The 25,167-nt window shown below is 42.7% G+C and overlaps 1 protein-coding gene across 2 annotated transcripts in view; it reads left to right on the top strand.

Annotated features, from left to right (window-relative positions):
* zc3h18 (zinc finger CCCH-type containing 18) overlaps positions 1 to 25,167 on the top strand; it is a 318,015-nt gene that overhangs the window by 29,147 nt on the left and 263,701 nt on the right. For both annotated transcript variants that reach the window (XM_063067274.1, XM_063067273.1), the window contains one exon: positions 19,585 to 19,669. In XM_063067274.1, coding sequence (XP_062923344.1) covers positions 19,585 to 19,669 — 85 coding nt within the window. The remainder of the gene's footprint in view (positions 1 to 19,584; positions 19,670 to 25,167) is intronic.

Consider the following 25,167-nt stretch of genomic DNA (forward strand, 5'->3'; position numbering starts at 1 on the left):
TTCTGGCAGCCTGTTACATCCTCTGTATGAATGTCCCTCAGGTCTCTTTAAATATTTCCCCTCTTGGCTTAAAGTTATTCCCCCTGTCCTTTTGAAAGAGTGTGATAATCCACTTTATCAATACCCATCAGGATGTTATAGATGTCTACAAGGTCACACCTCAGCCTCCTTCACACGGCTGATATTAGCAGCTGGGTGCTGCTTGTAATCTTGAAAGCAGTATATCCCTGGCAGGAGAAAAATTGCTGTGCATGCCATCTAGGGAGATCCTTCATCTAGGTAGAGAGTTGCCACCTGGCATGGATGGACATTAATAAATGACCACCCTCTTTAATAAGTAATTTAGAACAAAGGCAGAAACCTAAAAGAAGTCCACAAATGTTGTTTGGATCTTGATGGCAAACTTGGGTAGTGGGACTAATGTGACTAACCAATACCACAGTATGGAGGTCGTCAGCTGATTTGTGACCAGCACCAGCTTCTGTAAGAAAGCACAGTCCTATCCTATCTCAGTTATGACTTTTGCCTTTGGCTTCTGGTAGTTTGTTGCTTAGGCTTTCCAGGCACATCTGAGATAGACTCTTACATAATGGGTGTTTATGGTGTTCCGCATAAATAGTCTAATAGGACATATAAAGAACTGCTTTGAACCTCCAGAGTGAACTTGTCCAACTCGGAGACTGCTGAACATTAGTGAATGGTATTGATCATAGCCACAATGTTACTGGTGTTCAGCTGATCTTCAGTAGGTTCTCCCATGAACCATACCTACTGGATTAATATGAGGAAATGATGCCCCATAAAAGAAGCAGATCAAGAAACCTGTGCCCTCTGAACTTGTGATGGAGGAGATGTCTTAAGCCAGCAATTTCAGGAGCTATCCTGGATCCACAACCTTGGTAGGTCCATAAATGCATTTTCCTCTCTTAATACATGTGCCATAGAGCTATATCCCCAAAGGCTTAACCAGATGGGTTTCTTGTTCGTAATATGCATGAATTACTTGGATGTGGATATGGAAAATGATCGGTAAGTTCATGGTTGACTTGAAACTTGAAGTTGTGGAAGAGGATTGAAAATAGGCTTCAGCTAGTGATGCTCCATGAGGTTTACTTAGCTCTGCACTGAACTGAGGCTAAACCCTGAAACTAATGGGCTGCTGGATTGGCTACAGTGATGGCTGGCTTCGTGGCTGTGGACTCACTTCTGTGAACTTCAGTTCTGAATGTTACGTGCTTATTTTTAGAGTTTGCATGATTTGTTTTTTTCTGCACGTTGAGTGTTTCAGTCTTTTTTTAATGAATTCTATTGGGTTTCTTTGTTTTGTGACTGTAAGAAGACAAATCTCAAGGTTGTATACAGGTGTTCCCCGCTTTTCGAACGTTCACTTTACGAAACCTCACTGTTACGAAAGACCTGCATTGGTACCCTGTTTTTGCTAACAGAAGGTGTTTTCACTGTTACGAAAAAAATCAGCGTGCGATAAAAAATTAGCGCGTGAAAAAATCAGCGCGCGATAAAAGGCAGCGCACGCCCCGAGCAGCCGCTCTCCCCTGGATTCGGAACGGCATTGCTTTAACACGTGCCTGTGAGCAGCTGTTTGCAAGATGAGTTCTGAGGTATTGGAAAAGCCTGAAAGAGCTCGTAAGGGTGTAAGACTTAGCGTAAAACTAGACATAATTAAGCGTTTTGCTCGTGGTGAACGAAGTAAGGACAACATGAGTTTGGCTTGTGGAAGCTGACGAAGATGATGTTGACAACAGGAATTCTGCAGTTGCTGGAAATTCAAGCAACACATCAAAGTTGCTGGTGAAAGCAGCAGGCCAGGCAGCATCTCTTGGAAGAGGTACAGTCGACGTTTCAGGCCGAGACCCTTCGTCAGGACGAAGGGTCTCGGCCTGAAACGTCGACTGTACCTCTTCCTAGAGATGCTGCCTGGCCTGCTGCGTTCACCAGCAACTTTGAAGATGATGTTGAAGAGGTTTTGGCATCCCATGACCAAGAACTGATAGATGAAGAGCTGATGCAATTGGAAGAGGAAAGGATAACAATCGAAACCGAATGCAGTAGTGAAATGAACGTGAAGCAACTGCGTGAGATTTTCACTGCAATGATAAAGTACGACTTTAATTTTGAAAGGGTACATCGGTTTAGGGGATATTTGCAGGATGGTTTGAGTGCTTACAAAGAACTGTATGATAGAAAAATGCGCGAGGCTCAGCAGTCAAGCAAGCCTTCCACATCAGCCGCAGCAAACGACGAACCTCAACCTTTGACATCGAGGCGGGCAGTCATGGGAGAAGATGAGCCGCCTGCTCTAACGGAAACAGACGACGATGAGATGACACCCCAGTGTCCCAACACCCCAACCCCCCAACCCCTGGGCCACGGACAGATATCGATTCGCAGAGAATGCAGCGGTAGCCGGGAGGCACACAGCACATCTTTAAGAAAAAAGCCGAAATAAACATGCCAATTAATTAGGTGCCGCCGGGCACGTAAATGTCGGCCCAGATTAGAGGCGATGCAATCAGCACTGATCTGGGCCGACATCTACGTGCCGGGCAGCATCTAATTAATTAGCATGTTTATTTCGGCTTTTTTCTTAAAGATGTGCTATGTGCCTCCCAGCTACCGCTGGACCCCTGCATGCTTCGCGGTAATGTATCAGTCGGCGGCCTGGAGGGTGGGGGCCACTGCACCACCCCAGCCTGCGACGACTCAGTCTAACACACCATCATCAGTGTGCTCAATGTTTTCCCATTTCCAGTAAGTGATACTACACTGTACATACATTATTTCTACTTTATATAAGCTGTGTATTTTTATTTGTTATTTGGTATGATTTGGCAGCTTCATAGCTTAAAGGTTACTGGAGAGAGTGTTCTTGCCAACAGCGCTTGCGTGAGATTTTCTGCCGAGAGCGCTTGTGTGAGATTTTTGCTTCGGAGAACAGTACCGGCAATGATTGTGGAAAAGTATTTCTACTTTATATAGACTGTGTATTTATCATATTATTCCTGCTTTTACTATATGTTACTGTTATTTTAGGTTTTATGTGTTATTTGGTATGATTTGGTAGGTTACTTTTGGGTCTGCGAACGCTCTCAAAATTTTCCCATATAAGTAAATGGTAATTGCTTCTTCGCTTTATGACGTTTCGGCTTACGGACAGTTTCATAGGAACGCTCTACCTTCGGACGGCGGGTGAAACCTGTATACTATACATACTTTGAACTTTGAAATGGGCTAAACAATGGCAAATAGCGTTTAATGCAGTGTACTCATAATGTACATGAGGTGATTTATTTTTCAACCTCTAATGAGGCTAGGATATGTATGGTAGAGAGTATGGAGAAATGGTATCTTGGTAAGTGGTCCATAGATCCTTGAAGGAGGAAATGCTGGTAGTCAGCATGGTTAAGAATGTTACAGGATACTGGCCGTTATTAATAGGGGCATTGAGTACAGGAGGAATAGGGACTTTATAAAATATTGATCAAACTTTACCTGGAGTACTGTATGCCAAGGTATAAGAAAGATGTGATCGCACTTGAGAACGCAGAGGAGACTCAACATGTTATGTAAAAAGACTGGAGAAGCTAGATCTGTTCTCTGTGTAGTCAAGGATTTTATGAGAGAACAAGGTTGAGAAGCATAACATTGAGCGGTATAGATAGATTAGACTGCAAGAAACTTCTTCCCCCATCTCAAATGTTCAAAACTAGAGGACATAGATATAAGATAAAAGGGGAAGAAATTAAAAGGATATATGAAGAATGTTATTTGCCCAGAGTGCGTTAGTACCTGGAATGTATGGCAATAGACAGTAGGTGCAGGAGTAGGCCATTCAGCCCTTTGAGCCCGCACCACCATTCCGGTGATCATGGCTGATCATCCACAATCAGTACCCTTTTCCTGCCTTCTCCCCATATCCCTTCACTCCGCTATCTTTAAGAGCTCTATCTAACTCTTTTTTGAAAGAATCCAGAGAATTGGCCTCCACTGCCTTCTGAGCCGGAGCATTCCACAGAACCACAACCCTCTGTGTGAAAAAGTTTTTCCTCAACTCATTTCTAAATTGTCTACCCCTTATTCTTAAACTGTGGCCTCTGGTTCTGGACTCCCCCAACATCGGGAACATGTTTCCTGCCTCTAGCGTGTCCAATCCCTTAATAATCTTATATGTTTCAATCAGATCCCCTCTCATCCTTCTAAATTCCAGTGTATACAACCCCAGTCGCTCCAATCTTTCAACATATGACTTTCCCGCCATCCCGGGAATTAACCTCGTGAACCTACGCTGTACTCCCTCAATAGCTAGAATGTCCTTCCTCAAATTTGAAGACCAAAACTGTAAACAATATTTCAGGTGTGGTCTCACCAAGACCCTGTACAACTGCAGATGGACCTCTTTGCTCCCATACTCAATTCCCCTTGTTATGAAGGCCAACATGCCATTAGCTTTCTTCACTGCCTGCTGTACCTGCATGCTTACTTTCAGTGACTGATGAACAAGGACACCTAGATCTCGTTGTACTTCCCCTTTTCCTAACTTAACGACACCATTCGGGTAGTAATCTGTCTTCCTGTTCTTGCCACCAAAGTGGATAACCTCACATTTATCCACATTAAACTGCATCTGGCATGCATCTGTCCATTCACCCAACCTGTCCAAGTCACCCTGCATTCTCTAACATCCTCCTCACATTTCACACTGCCACCCAGCTTTGTGTCATCTGCAAATTTGCTAATGTTACTTTTAATCCCTTCATCTAAATCATCAATGTATATTGTAAATAGCTGTGGTCCCAGCACCGAGCCTTGCGGTACCCCACTAGTCACTGCCTGCCATTCTGAAAAGGACCCATTAATCCCTACTCTTTCTTTTCTGTCTGCCAACCAATTTTCTATCCATGTCAGTACCCATGGCCTGAGAGAGTGGTTGAAGTTGGATCACTGGTGGCATTTAAGTAGTGCCTGGACGTACACTTAAATCGCTTAGGCATAGAGCACTATGGGAGAAGTGTTGGGTGCTGGGATCAGTAAGGAAGGGTGTGGATGTGTTGAGTGTCCTGTTTCCATGCTGTGCTATTCTAGGTAAAGTTTTCCATTTAGTCATGTTAAACTCCATTTGCCATCTTTTAGCTCACTCACTTTGCCTAACAACATCTGTCCATAAACCGTATCCTCAAAAGTGTCTTCCCATCTATTTTGAGTCATCCTCAAATTTTGCTACCATACATTTATCCATCATTAAGGACCCCGTCATCCAGGGCATGCTGTCTTCTCATTGCTGCCATTGAGGAGGAGGTACCGTAGCCTGAAGCAAGACCAGCTTCTTCCCTCTGTCATCAGATTCCTGAATGGGCAATGAACCCATGAACACTCTGTTTTTTTCCTTTTTTTTGCTCTCTTTTTGCACTACTTAATATATACAGTTGCAAGAAAAAGTTCATGAATCCTTAGCAATTACCTGGCTTTCTGCATTAAGTACTCATAAAATGTGATCTCATCTTCATCTAAGTCACAATAATAGACAAACACTGTCTGCCTACACTAATAACACATAAACAATTATACTTCTTGTCAAAACTGAGTACACCATTTAAACAATCACAGTCTAGGTTCAGAAAAGTATGTGAACCTCTGGGTAATGCCTTCTGTAAATGTTGAAACTTTTGGCAGAAATGCTGACTGCTATGTTTGGAGGAAAAAGGGCTCTGCACACCAGCACCTGAATCTCATCCCACCTGTGAAGCATGGTGGTTTGGGGCTGCTTTGCTGCTGCAGGGCCTGGACAGCTTGCAATTGTTAAGCAAACAATGAATTCAACATTGTATCAAGATATTTTACGGGAGAATGACAGTGTAGCGGTCTGTCACCTGAAGCCTAACAGAAGTTGGACGATGCAACAAGACAGTGATCCGAAACACAAGGGTAAATCAGCAACAGAATAGTTTGAAAAGAAGAAAATGTGTGTTTTGGAATGGCCAAGTCAGAGTTCAAACCTTAATCCAATAGATCATTTTCCTCATTAAATAAATGAACAAGTACAAGTTTCCCCCGCCACCCAAAGGTAGAGTGTTCCTATGAAACACATCGTAAGCCGAAATGTCGTAAAGCGAAGAAGTAATTACCTTTTATTTATATAAAATTTTGTGAGCGTTCACTGACCCAAAAATAACCTACCAAATCATGCCAAATAACAGTAACATATAGTAAAAGCAGGAATAATATGATAAATAATATAAAGTAGAAATACTTCTCCACAATCATTGCCAGCACTGTTCGCCGAAGCGAAAATCTCACGCAAGTGCTCTCGGCAGAAAATCTCATGCAAGCGCTGTTGGCAAAAACATTCTCTCCAGTAATCTAACAACAACAGAAATTCTGCAGATGCTGGAAATTCAAGCAACACACATCAAAGTTGCTGGTGAACGCAACAGGCCAGGCAGCATCTCTAGGAAGAGGTACAGTCAACGTTTCAGGCCGAGACCCTTGTCCTGACGAAGGGTCTCGGCCTGAAACATCGACTGTACCTCTTCCTAGAGATGCTGCCTGGCCTGCTGGATTCACCAGCAACTTTGATGTGTGTTGCTCTCCAGTAACCTTTAAGCTATGAAGCTGCAAAATCATACCAAATAACAAATAAAAATACACAGCTTATATAAAGTAGAAATAATGTATGTACAGTGTAGTATCACTTACTGGAAATGGGAAAACATTGAGCACACTGATGATGGTGTGTTAGACTGAGTCGTCGCAGGCTGGGGTGGTGCAGTGGCCCCCACCCTCCAGGCCGCCGACTGATACATTACCGCGAAGCATGCAGGGGTACAGCGGTGGCCGGAAGGCACACAGCACATCTTTAAGAAAAAAGCCGAAATAAACAAGCTAATTAATTACGTGCTGCCTGACACGTAATTGTTGGCCCAGATCAGTGCCGATTGCATCGCCTCTGATCTGGGCCGCCATTTACCTGTTGGGCGGCACCTAATTAATTAGCATGTTTACTTTGGCTTTTTTCTTAAAGATGTGCTGTGTGCCTCCCGGCTACCGCTACATTCTCTGCGAATCGGTATCTATCCATGGCCGGAGGGGTTGGGGTGGTGGGACACTGCCATCTCATCGTCGTCTGTTTCCATTAGAGCAGGCGGTTATTCTTCTCCTATGACTGCCTGCCTCGATGTCGAAGGTTGAGGTTCATCGTATGCTGTGGCTGATGTGGAAGGCTTGCCTGACTGCTGAGCCTCACGCATTTTTCTATCATACAGTTCTTTGTAAGCACTCAAACCATCCTGCAAATATCCCCTAAACCTACGTACCCTTTCAAAATTAAAGTTGTACTTTATCATTGCAGTGAAAATCACACGCAGTTGCTTCACGTTCATTTCGCTACTGCATTCAGTTTTGATTGTTATCCTTTCCTCTTCCAATTGCATCAGCTCTTCATCTATCAGTTCTTGGTCATGGGATGCCAAAACCTTTTCAACATCATCTTCGTCAGCTTCCAAAAGCCAAACTCACATTGTCCTTACTTCATTCACCACGATCAAAGCGCTTAATTATGTCTAGTTTTACGCTAAGTGTAACACCCTTATGAGCTCTTTCAGGCTTTTTCAATACCTCAGAACTCATCCTGCAAATGGCTGCTCACAGGCACGTGTTGAAGCAATGCTGGCGAGAATGCTGCTCCGAATCCGGGGGAGAGCGGCTGCCTTTTATCACGCGCTGATTTTTTCCATAACAGTGAAAACACCTTCTGTTAGCGAAAACAGGGTACTAATGTAGGTTTTTCGTAACAGGTTCGTAAAACGAACGTTCAAAAAGCGGGGGACACTTTCTGTGTTATTTATTTAATTGGGTTCTCGTTATCTAGTTTTATGACTTATGTGAAGATCTGATCACAGTTTAGGTCATATTTATACAGAAATAGAGAAAATTCTACAGGGTTCACAAACTTTCTAGCACCACTGTAGTCCTCTCCATCTCAACATATTGCCTCCAATATCAAAGGCTCTTATCTTGTGACTTAACTTTTTGTGCTGGAAGTCCAAATATATTCATTGGCTCCCATCTACTCAGGATTTCATTAAAATATGTCAAATTTGATACAGTATGGTCTTGGTAAGGGAGAAAATTTTTTAATTCAAAATCAAATTCCAGTTGGTTATCAAAGTTATCGAAGTATGTATAGCATATAGGACTTTGAGATTCATGCTCTTGCAGGTAGCTACAGAACAAAGGAACACAATAGAATTCATGAAAAACCGCACTGCAGAAAGACTGTCAAATATCCAATGTATGAAAAAAGACCAAATTGTGCAAACGATAAAAAAGTAAACAAATAATACACAGAGCATAAACTGCCAAGTCCCCGAAAGTGAATCCTTAGTCACTCAAGCCAAGACTCCTGCACCTTGCACGCAATGGTAGAAGAGAGGGAGATGGATCAGAAAGCAGAAATGAGCTGAACACCAGTCCATCTTCCGCCCTCTGCCCCGATTCCTTAACCTTCTTAAACGAGGTCGGCGCATAAATAGGCTGAACATCTGTTCGTTACTTTCTCTCAGGCCCAGGCCCCATTGCTTCAATCTGACCTGAAGTTCTCTCTAGCAATGGCTGATGTGGCCGTACCTGCATTCTTGAGCATCCAGCTTGCAGAATTCTTCAGGATACCACAAAAATGCCAAAAGAGTTCAAACATGTTGCCATAGTTCACCAGCGCCATCTTGCCCTGTGGAAAGTTACTTTTAATATTGAAACCTGTAACCTGCAGGGAGTGGTGCCAGGTCCTCTTTTTAGCATGAATAATGATGACCTGGGGATGAGTGTTGGTGGCTTGATAGTAGGTTTACCGATGACTCTAAAATTTGTGAGATGGTGGGCAGCGAAGAAGGTTATCTAAGCGTACAACAGGACTCAGATTAATGGAATGGCAGGTGACATTTGTGAAGTTATGCATGTTGGGAAGTTAAACCGGGGCAGGACTTGGGCGGTGAATGACAGAGCCCCAGAGAGTGTTGTTGAGCAGAGAGAATTGGGGTATGAATACGTAGGTCCCTGACAGTGCCAATGCAGGTGGTGAGGAAGGCACATGGCATGCCTGTCTTCATCAGCCAAATCACTAATGTCATGTTACAGTTGTATGAAACATAGTTTAGGCTCTGGGTGTTGTGTGCAGTTCTGGTTGCCACGCTGTAGGAAGGGTATGATTAAACTAGAGGGGGTGCACGAAATATTCACAGGCATGTTCCCTGGATTTGAGGGTTTGGATTATAAGAAGGGATAAACTGGGTCTGTTTTCCCTGGAATGAAGGAGGCTGGGAGGTGAGATGGTAGACGTATGTAAAATTATAGGAGGTACAGGTAGCTGGAGGTTGGTTTCCATGGTTGGAATGTCTAAAACTAGAGGGGTGGGAGGAGGTATCTGAGGGGTATTTTACCTTCACTCAAGAGTTGCCAAAGACAGGTAGAGGCAGGAACAACATTTAAGGCCCTTGAATAAAATACTTGAATGAGCAAGGCACAGACAAAACTGGAATTAATGCAGGAAATTTGGATTAGTATAGATAAATATGTTAATTAGCATAGACACAGTGGGCCGAAGGGCCTGTTTTTTTTTACATGACTCTCACTCTAAATTTCTCAAATAAGGTTTCCCTTAGTTGGACTCTGCTTGATGAAATTGATTTCCAAATGTACTTCTATTAATTTCTTCATCAATTTTAATATTTTTCAAACACAGTTGGGCTAATTACCTCCTATTACCTATTATTTGTCTTCCTCCTTTTTTAAATAGGGGCATTACATTGGCAGTTTTCCACCTCTCTGGTTCCTGTACAGAATCTGAGAATTTGTGGTAGATTTGTGGTAGATAGCGAGAGGATTCGAGTACAGGAGCAGGGAGGTACTACTGCAGTTGTACAAGGCCTTGGTGAGACCACACCTGGAGTATTGTGTGCAGTTTTGGTCCCCTAATCTGAGGAAAGACATCTTTGCCATAGAGGGAGTACAAAGAAGGTTCACCAGATTGATTCCTGGGATGGCAGGTCTTTCATATGAAGAAAGACTGGATGAACTGGGCTTGTACTCGTTGGAATTTAGAAGATTGAGGGGGGATCTGATTGAAACGTATAAGATCCTAAAGGGATTGGACAGGCTAGATGCGGGAAGATTGTTCCCGATGTTGGGGAGGTCTAGAACGAGGGGTCACAGTTTGAGGATAGAGGGGAAGCCTTTTAGGACCGAGGTTAGGAAAAACTTCTTCACACAGAGAGTGGTGAATCTGTGGAATTCTCTGCCACAGCAAACTGTTGAGGCCAGTTCATTAGCTATGTTTAAAAGGAAGTTAGATATGGCCCTTGTGGCTACAGGGGTCAGGGGGTATGGAGGGAAGGCTGGGTTCTGAGTTGGATGATCAGCCATGATCATAATAAATGGCGGTGCAGGCTCGAAGGGCCGAATGGCCTACTCCTGCACCTATTTTCTATGTTTCTATTACAACCTAATTACATCCACTGTCTTGGTCACCACTTTTTTTAGGATTCCACTATGGATGGCATCATGTACGTAGAACCTGGCAGCCTTTGGCCCCATTAGCTTACCTAATTCCAGTGTACTATTACAGGTAACTCTCAGGTTACAGTGGTTTATAGACATAGACATAGAATAGTACAGCACAGTACAGGCCCTTTGGCCCACAGTGTTGTGCTGACCCTTAAACCCTACCTCCCATATAACCCCCCACCTTAAATTCCTCCATAATGCCTGTCTAGTTGTCTCTTAAATTTCACTAGTGTATCTGCTTCCACCACTGACTCAGGCAGTGCATTCCACACACCAACCACTCTCTGAGTAAAAAACCTTCCTCTAATATCCCCCTTGAACTTCCCTCCCCTTACCTTAAAGCCATGTCCTCTTGTACTGAGCATTGGTGCCCTGGGGAAGAGGCACAGGCTGTCCACTCTATCTATTCCTCTTAATATCTTGTATACCTCTATCATGTCTCCTCTCATCCTCCTTCTCTTCAAAGAGTAAAGCCCTAGCTCCCTTAATCTCTGATCATAATGCATGCTCTCTAAACCAGGCAGCATCCTGGTAAATCTCCTCTGTACCCTTTCCAATGCTTCCACATCCTTCCTATAGTGAGGCGACCAGAACTGGATGCAGTACTCCAAGTGTGGCCTAACCAGAGTTTTATAGAGCTGCATCATTACCTTGTGACTCTTAAACTCTATCCCTCGACTTATGAAAGCTAACGCCCCATAAGCTTTCTTAACTACCTTATCTACCTGTGAGGCAACTTTCAGGGATCTGTGGACATGTACCCCCAGATCCTACCGAGTATCCTGCCTTAGATTTTGTCCTTCCAAAGCGTACCACCTCACACTTCTCCGGGTTGAACTCCATCTGTCACTTCTCAGCCCACTTCTGCATCCTATCAATGTCTCTCTGCAATCTTTGACAATCCTCTGCGCTATCTACAACACCACCAACCTTTGTGTCGTCTGCAAACTTGCCAACCCACTTTCTACCCCCACATCGAGGTTGTTAATAAAAATCACGAAAAGTAGAGGTCCCAGAACAGATCCTTGTGGGACACCACTAGTCACAACCCTCCAATCCAAATATACTCCCTCCACCATGACCCTCTGCTTTCTGCAGGCAAACCAATTTTGAATCCACCTGGCTAAACTTCCCTGGGTCCCATACCTTCTGACTTTCTGAATAAGCCTACCATGTGGAACTTTGTCAAATGCCTTACTAAAATACATGTAGATCACATCCACTGCACTGCCCTCATCTATATGCCTGGTCACCTCCTCAAAGAACTCTATCAGGCTTGTTAGACACGATCTGCCCTTCACAAAGCCATGCTGACTGTCCCTGATCAGACCATGATTCTCTAAATGCCCATAGATCCTATCTCTAAGAATCTTTTCCAAGAGCTTTCCCACCACAGACGTAAGGCTCACTGGTCTATAATTACCTGGACAATCCCTACTACCTTTTTTGAATGAGGGGACAATATTTACCTCCCTCCAATCCTCCGGTACCATTCCTATGGGCAATGAGGACATAAAGATCCTAGCCAGAGGCTCAGCAATCTCTTCCCTCTCCTCGTGGAGCAGCCTGGGTAATATGCCGTCAGGCCCTGGGGGCTTATCCATCCTAATGTATTTTAACAACTCCAACACCTCCTCTCCCATAATATCAACACGCTCCAGACGTTAACCTCACTCATATTGTCCTCACCGTCATCAAGTTCCCTCTCATTGATGAATACCGAAGGGAATTATTCACTGAGAACCTCGCTCACTTCCACAGCCTCCAGGCACATCTTCCCACCTTTATCTCTAATCTGTCCTATCTTCACTCCTGTCATCCTTCTGTTCTTCACATAATTGAAGAATGCCTTGGGATTTTCCTTTACCCTACTCACCAAGGCCTTCTCATGCCCCCTTCTTGCTCTTCTCAGCCCCTTCTTAAGCTCCTTTCTTGCTTCCCTATATTCCTCAATAGACACATCTGATCCTTGTTTCCTAAACCTCATGTATGCTGCCTTCTTCCACCTGACTAGCTTGTCTACTTCACTTGTCACCCATGGTTCTTTCACCCTACCATTCTTTATCTTCCTCACTGGGACAAATTTATCCCTAACATCCTTCAAGAGATCCCTAAACAGCGACCACATGTCCATAGTACATTTCCCTGCAAAAACATCATCCCAATTCATACCTGCAAGTTCTAGCCTTATAGCCTCATAATTTGCTCTTCCCCAATTAAAAATTTTCCTGTCCTCTCCGATTCTGTCCTTTTCCATGATAATGCTAAAAGCCAGGGAGCGGTGGTCACTGTCCCCCAGATGCTCACCCACTGAGAGATCTCTGACCCGGTTCGTTACCTAATACCAGATCTAGAATGGCATTCCCCCTAGTCGGCCTGTCAATATACTGTGACAGGAATCCGTCCTGGACACACTTAACAAACTCTGCCCCGTCTAAACCATTGGAACTAATCAGGTGCCAATCAATATTAGGGCAGTTAAAGTCACCCATGATAACAACCCTGTTATTTTTGCACCTTTCCAAAATCTGCCTCCCAAAGGGTAATGGAAAATTCGTCCTTCCAGAATTTGCATCACTATCCCAAAAATTTGAGATAAATAATTACATTTTACAGAGTGTACAAGAAAGAAGCATAAATAACACAAAAATTTAATTTTTGTCCACCTATGTTTCTCGATACATGTGCAAAAATGTGTCTTTGTATCACAAAAAAGTGATGTGGATCATTTTAGCAAGGAACAGTACAGTGTGGGAACAGGCCCTTTGGTCTCCACTGTGTGTGAAGACATGCCAAATTAAACTAATCCCATCTGCGTCTGAGGGATCTTCACCCATCTGTTTCCTGCACCTTCACGTGCTTATCTAAATCTATTTGAATGCCACTATTGTATCTGCTTCCACTTCCACTGTGGCAGTATGTTCCAGGCACTCAACATTTTGTCCTGACGAAGGGTCTCGACCTGAAACGTCGACTGCACCTCTTCCTACAGATGCTGCCTGGCCTACTGCATTCACCAGCAACTTTGATGTGTGTTGCTTGAATTTCCAGCATCTGCAGAATTCCTGTTGTTTACCCAACGTTTTGTGATTTTTTTTAAACGAAGTTGCTCCACACACCTCCTTTAACCTTTCATCTTAATGCTTTGCCCTCTAGTCTTTGTCAGCTTTTGAATTAGGAAAAAGATTCTAGCTATCAACCCTATCTGTGGCCTCAACCACCACTCCAGGGGTAGCAATCTAAGTTTGTCTAACCTGTCCTTTTCACTCTTACCTTGTAATCCAGGCAGCACTCTAGTGATTCTAGTACTCTAGTAAACCACTTTTGCAATTTTTCCAAAGTTATCTACCCCATCCTTCCAATCTAAATGTGCCCTAATGAAAGTTTTATCCAACTGCATTGTGCCTCCTGACTTTTGCACTCTACACCAAAGCGATGAAGGCAAGCAAGTAAAATCAACAAACAAGAGAAAATCTGTAGATGTTAGAAATCTGAGCAACACACACAAAATTGTGGAGGAGGTAACATACCACCTTTGCTACTCTACTACTAGTATTGTCACTTTCAGGCAGTTATGGACTTGACCCTAAGATTCCTCTGCTGTATCCTTTGACAACCTTCTTCGCTGTACAGATCTCCAAGTTTTCAAAGGAACATTTAATGTCAGAGAAATGTATACAATATACATCCTGAAATTATTTTTCTTCGCAACCATCCATGAAAACAGGAGTGCCTCACAGAATAAATGACAGTTAAACGGTTAGAACCCCAAACTCCCCCCCCCCAGCTCCCCTCTCCCATGCATAAGCAGCAGCAAAGCAACGATCCCCTCCCACACCCGCAAAAAAAAATCAGCACTCCCCACCGAGCACTGAAACGTGCAGCAAAGCATCAATAAAGACACAGACTTGTAGTACCCCAAAGACTACTCGTTCACCCAGTAACTTGATATGTCACAGGCTCTCTCTTCCCCCCAATAGGGAAAAAAGAGGTGTCCCCATTTCACAGGGAGAGGGGAGACATAACAAACAACTCGCTGATTTATAATGTTAGAAGCCCAGTGTCTCTGGGCACACAGCCAGCAGTCAGCTTGCTGCTTTTGAACTTCCATCTCCCACAACACATCGACTTCCTGCGGAGGCATCGACCTCAAGTCCACCCACCTTGAGAGCCACAAAATCCCAGAACCCCAAAGGCGAGCTAGTCTTCTAGGCCGCGTCCTTGGTATGTTGAATAGTGGCCAGTCGTGAGACCCCAAGAGTGGGTCCCATTCCCGCAAAGAACCGAAGACAGCGTGTAATTCCATTTCAGGGTCTTTAAAAGAACCCTGAAAGAGAAAAATAGAGAGAGAGCTGTTCCGAAGATGCAAGCCAAGGAATCGCAGCTCGGTGGCATCATCTCCGAAGCAAGTTTGTGTCATCTTCAAACTTAGTAACCAACATTTTTGACCAGACTGTTTGTATGTGTAGTATAAACAACATGGGTCTCAGCATTGATCCCTGAGGAATACTATTGGTACCAGATCTCCAGCCAAAGTAACATCCTTTCACTGTAATGGGCTAGCAAATTCTGAATCCAAACAATCAATTCACCATCTTATGGTGCACCATAAATCCCATGCAGCTTAACTTCCCGATGAACCTACCATGAGGGACCTTGTCAAATGTCTTTTGTAGAAACACAACCACGCACTTATTATGAGTGTTCATCTGCATTGCATTCCTCTCCAAGTTTCTGAATCTAAATCAGGTTTATTATTACTGACATATGCCATGAAATTTGCTATTTTGCAGCAGCACTGCAATGTAAGATAGTAAAAAAAAACTACAAGTTATATAAAAATACTTAAATAATGCAGAAGTAGAGAACAAAATAGTGTTCTTGGATAATGCTTACCTGTTTTTCCGTCTAATCCATTGGCTTGGTCAACACCAGCATCCCTGTCTTCATTTCATTGTAATTCCCTTCTTTAAATAGTTGTTTCTGTCCCAATTTTTCACTCAAAAGTTCAATTAAATGTCAAAGAAATGTATACAATATACATCCTGAAATGCTTTTTCTTCGCAAAACATTCACGTAAACAGAGAAGTGCCCCAAAGAATGAATGACAGTTAAACATGAGAACCCCAAAGTTGCCCCCCCCCCCAGCTCCCCCCTCCGGCATGTAAGCAGTGGTGAGCAACAATCCCCCCTTCCCCCACCGGCAAAACAAAAAACGCACCCGCTACTGAGCACAAGTGTGAGCTAAGTGATAGCAAAGACACAGACCTTGCAGTTACCCCAAAGGCTATTGCAATTCACCCAGCATTCAGCAACCCATAGGTTCTCTCTCTCCCTAATAAGGGAGAGGGAGTTGTCCCCCATTTTCACAGTGACCAGGAGACATAACAACAATCTGCTGGTTTACGATGTTAAAAAGTCCGTTTCGTCACTCTTTACGAGCTCTGTGCCCGAAGATAGCAAAGGTCTTGGGTCTTCGGGCCCACAACGAAAGATTTTCCGGCCTCCCCGATGACACACGAGACTCCTGCCATGACACTGACCCTCGATCCGCCCATCTGCAGAGCCCCAAGATCTTTGGCTTCCAAACACTAGGCCGCCTCTCAGACCGACCCCTTGGTGTGCTGAACAACAACCGGTCCTGAAACCCCGAGAATAGGTCCCATTCCTGTAAAGAACCCTGAAAGATATCCTATAAGGATATCAAAGATGGAAATAAAGCTGTTTCCGAAGACGCAAGCAAAGGAATTACCGTTAAACTCCGCCTCCGTCTGCATGTGAATTGAATGATCTTTGCATCCTTACAGGAGTAGTACCAAAGAATTAGAGGATGACAAATGTGTTTTTTTTTAAAGTTAGGCAATCGGTATAATCTTGGGACTTGTAGACCAGAGAGTAGTGGACAAACTGATACAGAAGATTCTGAGAGACAAAATTTATGAGCATTTGGAGAAGCTTAGTCAGCATAGCTTTGTGAAGGGCAAGTCATACCTCATGAGCTTTATGGCTTTTTGGAGGAACTGGCAAATTGATGAATATAGAGTGGTGGGTGTGGTGTATATGGATTTTAGTAAATTGTTTGACAAGGTTCCTCATGGAAGGCTCATCCCATGAAAGTCAGGAGGCATAGGATCCATGGGAACTTGGCAGAGTGCATTCAGAATTGGCTTGCCCTCAGAAGGCAGAGGGTGGTAGCAGATGCAGCAGATTCTGCCTGAAGGACAGTGACATGTGTGTTCTGCAGGGATTGGTTCTGGGACCCCTGCTCTTTGTAATTTTTATAAATGACTTGGATGAGGAAATGGAAGGGTGGGTCAGAGAGTCTGCAGACGACATGATATTTGGTGTTGTAGATACTGTAGAAGGTTGTGTGTTGCAGCAGGACATACAGAGCTGGGCAGAGAAATGGCAGATGAAGTTCATAATGGAAATGAGTGAGGTGATTAGAAGATTGAACTTGAAGGCAGAGTACAAGGTTAATGGCAGGATTCTTAGCAGTATTTAGTAACAGTGGGAATTTGGGGACCAAGTCCACAAATCTCCCAAAGTTGCAGCACAAGTTGATAGGGTTGTTGAGAAGGTATGTTCTATATAGCTTCTTGGAGACTCTTGGATAGATACACGGATGGAAGGTTACGGGTTATGTAGGGGAAAAAAGGTTGATTAATCATGAAGTAGATTAAAAGGTCAGCAGAGCATTGTGGGCTGAAGAGTTGGTACTGTGCCATACTATTCAATGTTCTAAAAGTCAATCACACTATGGTCACTACTTTGAGGTTTTTTTTAAATAAATCTTCATTTTCCACCCTGGTACCTAAGCTATCAGGTCAGATAGGGTGGTTGAGATTTGAGTACTGACTCCTGGCGATTACCCTGCACAAGTATCAGGTCTGAAATGTTACCCACTGTTCTTAGATGCTATTTCAGCTTTTAGTGCTGCAGCATTTTATGGAAACCTGTGTACCTTTCTCACCCAGTGAAATTCTCTGGAGCTTTGCTACAGAAATTGAAGTATATCAGCTAGTGTGCAGTGTAGGTGTTTTGGAATCTTTTGTCTCAAACTGTGAGAGCTCTCTTCATATTTCTGGGATACACGTGTCTCCAGCATTCCAAAGTGCTCTTGGGAAAGTGATGGTGAGTTGCTTACTTAAACTGCTGTAATCATCTCTTGTGAAGGGACAACTCAACAGGTTGTTGGATAGGAATGTTCAGGAACTGGACTCAATAACAGTGAAGGTCGGCGTTATACACTGGATTCTGGTTCATTAGGACCAGTACATTTTGGCCCAATTAAGCAGCTGCTCCATTTAGCTGAAGTTTCATGGGAATAATTAAAAAGGTATTTTTAAAAAAAAAGACAAAATACTGTTTAACTGAGTAACAAGTTATTTATTTTGATGGAACACAGAACAAATTAGAATATTACCAATACCACTAGAGTACTATAAAATTGTATATTAGTTCCCAATAGGCATCAGTGGAGGAATTCATCCAGTGTATGTTGCTGTGTTCTTTTGATTGAGTAGGCACTTAGTACAGATAATGAGCTGCTTTCATTAAGTTCGTAATTTTTAAAAAAGTGGTTAAGAATCACTGCTTTTTGAATTGACATCTGTTGGCCCAAATGGATAACATAACACAAGCAAACTCAATGATGCTATTTAAAAACTGTTTGATCCAAACACGGTGTAGTGTCCATCAGTTTGATAATGTGCAGATGCCTGACACTAGTTAGAAACTGTTGGGCAACAGTCTCTTGTCCCGATTAAGCAGCGGAGTGTCCCAAATAAAGAAAGGAATACCAGTTATTTTCTTGATTTGCTTTTGTTCTTTAAGGGTTGTCCCAAATAAGTGGCTCCCCTGGTTAACAGGTGGACCAATTAACTGGAATCATTATATAATTTTACAGATTCCTGTCCTCCACACTTTCTTTATAAAGTTAGTGAAGAAAAAGTAGTTGTCATCATCACCTTGAGATTATAATGGTGGGAATTCTTAAAACTTACCTTCAGTGCTTTCTGATTAAGATATATAAAATTCTAAAAGCGCTTGGAGACACGAGATTGTAGAGGTTGGAACCTGGAGTCAGAAACAAATTTCTTAAAGACCCATTGAGTCATGCAGCATCTGTGGATGCATAGGGATGCTTGCCATTTCAGCTTGAGGCTCTGCACCAGGACCTTTGCCTTTACTGATTCCGCTTGATCTGCTGAGCTCTTTTCTTTAAGGAATTTGATAAACTAGTTGCAGAGTTGTTGTCACTCAGTAGAGTGTTGAGTTCCAATATCAGAGTCACACATTAAAGGATCAACTATCCAGCCCAGAAATTTGAAGAAATTTCTTCACCCACAAAATGGTGTCTTTGGAACACTCTACCCAGAGGGTTGTGGCATTTGGTCGTAAGACTATAAGACATAGGAGCAGAATTAAGCTATTCCATCATGGCTGATTTATTATCCTTCTCAACCCCATTCTCCTGCCTTCTCCCCATAACCTTTGATGCCCTGATTAATCAAGAACTCTGCTTTAGTTACACTCAATGACTTGACCACCACAACCGACCATGGCAATTAATTCCATGATTTCTGTACCCTCAGGCTAAACAAATTCCTCCTTCATCTCATTTCTAAATCTACATCCTTCTATCGAGCAAGTTCTAGATTTTTGATTTTTTTTTTAGAAGGAAAGGGAATCAAGGTATATAACTAATGTAGGAAATGGACACTAAGTTAAAGATATCAGTGATGAATTGAATGTTGAAGAAGGCATAACGAGATAACAGTGTATTCTGTATCTATAAGAATAAGCAGGAAATAGAGGAACATGGACCATGTGCAAGCAGATGAGATTAGTTCAGATTGGCATCACTGTCAGTGCAAGCATGGTGGGCTAAAGGACCTGTTCCTGCAAGATTGCTCTATTTCTGTTCATCATTTTCTTAACGTGGTGAATTGCTGTTTTCCCATTTATTTGCTTGGATTTTGTTGTGACCTTTTCTTCCCCTGTTGCTAGGATGATGACCTGGAGGAAGGTGAAGTGAAAGATCCCAATGAGAGGAAAGTCCGGCCAAAGCCCATCTGCAGATTCTTCATTAAAGGTAATCGCCGCCTGAGAACCTTGAGATACAGCTACAATAGTTAATCGAGATGACCAGAAACTATCTCCATCAGTGCTTCCTGATGTTAACCCCTTAAAGATACATATTCAAGCAGCTTGAGCAATACATCAATCCCAAAGTTCACAGCTCCCACATAATAATATCAACTTGTAATTGCAAATTTTTTTGAATTTTAATTCTATAACAGCTTTGCGCTTGTAGGAGAGATGATGTAACAAGTAGTTCCAATGAACATAAGAAATAGGAGCAGGAGTAGGCCATCTGGCCCATTGAGCCTGCCCCACCAGTCAATAAGATCATGGCTGATCTGTCCGTAAACTCAGCTCCATCTACCTGCATTTTCCCCATAATCCTTAATTCCCTTACTATGTAAAAACCTATCTAACTGTATCTTAAATTTATTTAGTGAAGAAGTCTCAACTGCTTCCCTGGGCAGAAAATTCCACAGATTCACCACTCTCTGGGAAAAACAGTTTCTCTTCATCTTCATCCTAAATCTTCTCCCCGGAATCTTGAGGCAATGTTCCCTAGTTCTAGTCTTACCTCCCAACAGCTTTCCTACTTCTATCTTATCTATCCCTTTCAAAATTTTGTATGTTTCTATAAGATCCCCTCTCATTTTTCTGAATTGCAGAGAGTATAGTCCCAGGCAACTCAATCTCTCCTCATAGGTTAACCCCTTCATCTCTGGAATCAGCCTGGTAAACGATGTCAATAAATTCTTTCCTATGAAGATGTGCTGTAGTATGCTTCTAGGGGCAGTTGTAAATGTTGTTCTTGTATAAAAATTACTCTTAATTCCTTTGAATGAAAGTTTGTAATTCATTGGAAGTAGTGATCCTACTTGCCTTATCATTCTCATGCACAATTTGACAAGGATGATCAGTAAAGAACTCTGACTGGAGACAAGAACAACTGTCCTCCAATAGACTGAATGCAATATCAGCGGATGAGGCAGCAAATTTTGGAAATAATGTATAAGCAAAAGGGTGAAAGATTACAGTAACTAGATAGGAATGTGGAATTGTAGTTACTGTAAGACCTGCCACAATCTCATTGAAGGACAGAGTGTTCTATGTCATACATTATGGCTAAGTTTTGGAAAAAAGAGGTTATTAAACAAAGTTAGAACACATGGGATTGGGGTCAGACAATCGTGTGAGTGAGTGTTTGTTAAGAGCAAAATGCATAGGAAAAAACCATTGCCATCTGGGAAGATTATGGCTAGTTGGTTACTTCAGGGGCTGTTGCTTGTTCGTGATCAGCATCGGAGGGTTGGCTGAGGGGACCAAGTGTGCTTTTGTTTGTTGATGATTAGCAGCACAGTAGCAGAGATAGTAGAAATCTGTTCTGTCTAAGTGGTGTTTACATTTTCTCCCTATGACTTTCTTCAGGTGTTCCAGTTTCTCTCTCCACCCCTACCCCCACCCCCATATTTCAAACATGTGCTGGTTAGTAAATTGTCCCTAATTTGTGTTTGTGCAGTTGAACCTAAAGGGAATCTTTCTAAATAGGGGTAGAGTGAAATGGAATTAATGTCGTATTAATTTAAGTAGGTGCTTGATATTTGATGTGAGTGCTTGATGGATGATGCTGATTTGGTTGAGCAGAAGAGATTGTGTCCACAATCTGATTCTTTGAATCACTGTGAAACAAAGTGATGGTGTATGTTGAGAAGAATGTAGAGAGGTTTCTGAAGATATTAAAGAAAAGATGAAGTGTACGTTAAGTTTATGGCAAACTGGACCTACGCTCCCTTGAGAAGAATATGAGGTGATCTCATTCAAACTTGGGGAAACTCCGACTCCAGTTTATTGAGTAGATGTGGAATTGAGGCTTTCCTTGACTAGAGTAATAATCTCAAAGATGAGCTTGAGTCATTGAGGATTGAGATGAAAAGAAATTTCTTCACCTGATAATTGGTCGATTTTTGAAATTCTGTAGCTGGGAGACTCGAAGTTAGATTACTGAGGGTATTCAATCAAGATGTCAGTGGATTTTCAGATGTCAAGGGAATCACATGAGTGTGGGTTGGTATAGAAAAGTGGCATAGAGATAAAAGATTGTTTTACATGGTGGAGGAGGTGAGGGCAGAATGTCCCACTCCTTGTATTTCTGAAATGATAATTTTGTTGAGTATTATATGTTGGAATGAGCCAAAAATTGACTTATGGTCATCAAGCAACACACAAAAGTTGCTGGTGAACGCTAGGAAGAGGTGCAGTCGACGTTTCAGGCCGAGACCCTTCGTCAGGACCCTTATGGTCATCATTTGAGTTTTAAGTTTTTTATTTTGTTAAAATTTACTGTTGCATTCTTGTGGAAAATATGCACATTGGCGTGCCACATTGTTGTTTGTAAGATCAGTTAGTCAAAGTACTTAAGAACACTCCCTTTTCATCAAATAGTGTAACAGAATCAATTGCTTCCACTAAAATTATTAAGTAGGGTCTTGTCCAAAAGCAAGCTGGCATTCATTTGGTGAAACACTTCATATTAGTGTGTTTTGTGTTTATTTCCTGACTTGGTCCTTGACTGACTGAGCTGAAAGATCAGTTAAACTGCCAAATAGCTTGTCCTTCACTGAATGAGGAGCAAGGTGCGTATAATGGTAAAAGTTCAAATATTCAGGAGTATAACAGAAAATGCTTAAAATACTCAAAGGGTGAGATAGTGCCTTCTATATATTGACTCAATAGACTTTCCTGGACACATTTCACAAATTCTACGCCATCCAAGACCTTAGCACTCTGGTTAGCTCAGTTAATACTGAGGTAATTGGAATCTCCTACTCATACAAGCTTGTGTCAGTTGCTGGACATCTGAAATATACACAATGTAGGAAATACTCAGCAGGTCAGATTGCATGTAACAAGAGAGAAGAGTGCAATTAACATTGAAGATTGTTGAGTTCAGTGTTGAGTCCCAAGAACTATACAATGCTTCAATGCAGATGGTGTTTTACAATCTTACTCTTGGCCTTGTTGGAGGTCAAAGGTCAGACTGGGATGTGGAGTTGCAGCAACAGGCAGCTGGAAAGATGGCATCATTCGTACAAACTGAGCACAGAAACCACCCCCCTCCCCAACTGCATTTGGTGTAGAGGAGATCACTTTGTGAACAGTGACTGTGCTTTGCAAAATTGGCAGAAGTACAAATTGCTGCTTCATCTGAAAGAGCTGTTGGAGGCCTTGAACAGTGGGGAGGGAAGAAGTAAAGGAATTACCTCTCCTGTGGTTGGACAAAAGGAGTTGTGAGAAGGGCAGTGAGTACAGCTGAAGATGGAAGAGTAACTTACGGAGAAGCGGAAGAAACATCAAAACATGTACATTAGAGCTGAAGAAAATGGTAGAAGGTAACTGACTTCTTACCAGCAGTAGCATGAGAGGAGAAGTAAAGTTTGGTGTGGGAGTCTGCACTTGCAGTGGTTATAGGATGCTGAGGTACCTGCGGATGGGAGTGTGCCATAAGAAGCTTTGCAGATGGGAAATTCAGGGAAGTAACAAGACAGAGATGGCCTGTTGGAATGTGGGAGAAAAAAACTAGAGGTGGCATAAAGTGTAAAGCTTCTTGAATTCTGTGAAGCACAGGAAGCAACTCAAATATGAATGTCAGTGTACTGGAAAAAGAGGTGAAGGGAGGGCTCAACTTGGATTAAATCGAGGACTGTTCTGTATTTTCCACAGAGATGGTCTTAAGCTGGGACTCGTGGGTTTCCATAGCTGTACATTTGAGTAGCAAAAAGTACGTGAAATTAAGAAATTGTACAATGTAAGAATCATTTCTGGTAGATCAAGCAATTGTTAGTGGTGCAGAGGAACTGGTGTAGGTGTGGGACAGTGCAGAGGAATTTGATATCCACAGTTTGGTCTTGGAACCTGGGAAATGTCAGTGGTATACTAGAAAACTTGTATTTAAGGGAGGAGGGTAAACTTTAAAGGAAGTGTGTGAAGTAAGTTTTGTTTTTACAAGAACACACACAAAATGCTGGAGGAACTCAGCAGGCCAGCAGCATCTATGGAAAAGAGTGCAGTTGACGTTTCCCCATCCCCTTTTCCCTCCCTCACCTTATCTCCTAGCCTACCTATCGCCTCCCTCTGGTGCTCGTCCCCTCCCCCCACCCTTTTTTTCCTTCCATGGCCTTCTGTCCTCTCCTATCAGACTCCCCCTTCTCCAGTCCCGTATCTCTTTCACCAATCAACTTCCCATCTGTTTACTTCATCCCTGCCCCTTCAGATTCACCTATCATCTTGTGTTTCTCTCTCCCCACCACCATCTTTTAAATCTACTCCTCAGCCTTTTCTCTCCAGTCCTACCTAAGGGTTTTGGCTCGAAACGTCAGCTGTACTCTTTTCCATAGATGCTGCTTGGCCTGCTGAGTTCCTCCAGCATTGTGTGTGTGTTGCTTGGATTTCCAGCATCTGCAGATTTTCTCTTGTTTATGATTTTGTTTTTATGAAGTGTGATAGGTGCCTGCAATGGGCTGGCAGGTGTAGTGGTGGAAACAGATGCCAAAGTAACATTTAAAGGGCTTTTAGGTAGACACATGAATATGTAAGGAATGGAGAGATGTGGATCATTTGCAGGCAGAGGGATTTAGTTGAATTCGTTAAAGGCCTGTTCCTGAACTGTACACTTCCATGCTCTAAGACAGCAGTATGTACATTAGGTGCAAATATACAATAATACGATAACATCACAAATGTATATGGGAGAAAGTTGAACAAAGGAATAGATTCCAAGTAAGAAAAAAAAGTCTTGGGCATCTGCTAGAATAGTTCTGCTTGCAGAAGATAGAAATGGTTAGCTCAGGCAACTGATACAGGAAGTTGTGGAGGAAAGACCTCCGGAGTAATGAGGTCAGTGACAGTTTGGAGACAGCTGATCCTCATTAGAAGGGTCATGACCGAAAAGAGGCACGGAGAAGTTTGAGGGAGCTGGGGTTCAGAATCCACAAAATAGATATTACTGCTCCAAAGCACAAGAGCACCAATCTTGATGATGATGAGTTTGGTCCTTGATAAATAGAATGCAGAAAGTGTAAGTGAAGGACAATTGAGATGGTCTAATTGATGCCTGCAGCTGATGAAGAATAGATCTAGAGAAGGGGCCAGAGGGATGGGTCTACCTGAATAGGGAAGCCAAAAGATAGGGAGAAAGGATTCAGAATGTGAGTTGAAGACTTGTGCTTAAAGAGAACAGCAGCGAGCTGAAAAATAGTTGAAGTTCTCGGGCCCAGAATTTATTGGGACAAAGGTGATGATGAAACTGAAAACTAATAGTTTAGGATTAAAGTGGAGTAAATCAGAAGGGATTGTGATAACATGGTGAAGAATAGTCTGGGAGAGGAATGATGCGGTGGTTAGAGGAAGGTAAGAGGGAGGGAGATCTAGAGAAGTAGCTTGAAGTTGATGAGGTTTGATGTATTTTTGCCTGAAAGGGAGGAAAGAGTTTTATTGAGTCAGAGAGGTACAGCA

Source organism: Mobula hypostoma, chromosome 14 (assembly GCF_963921235.1).
Source record: "Mobula hypostoma chromosome 14, sMobHyp1.1, whole genome shotgun sequence".
In the NCBI taxonomy this organism is placed as follows: Eukaryota; Metazoa; Chordata; class Chondrichthyes; order Myliobatiformes; family Myliobatidae; genus Mobula; species Mobula hypostoma.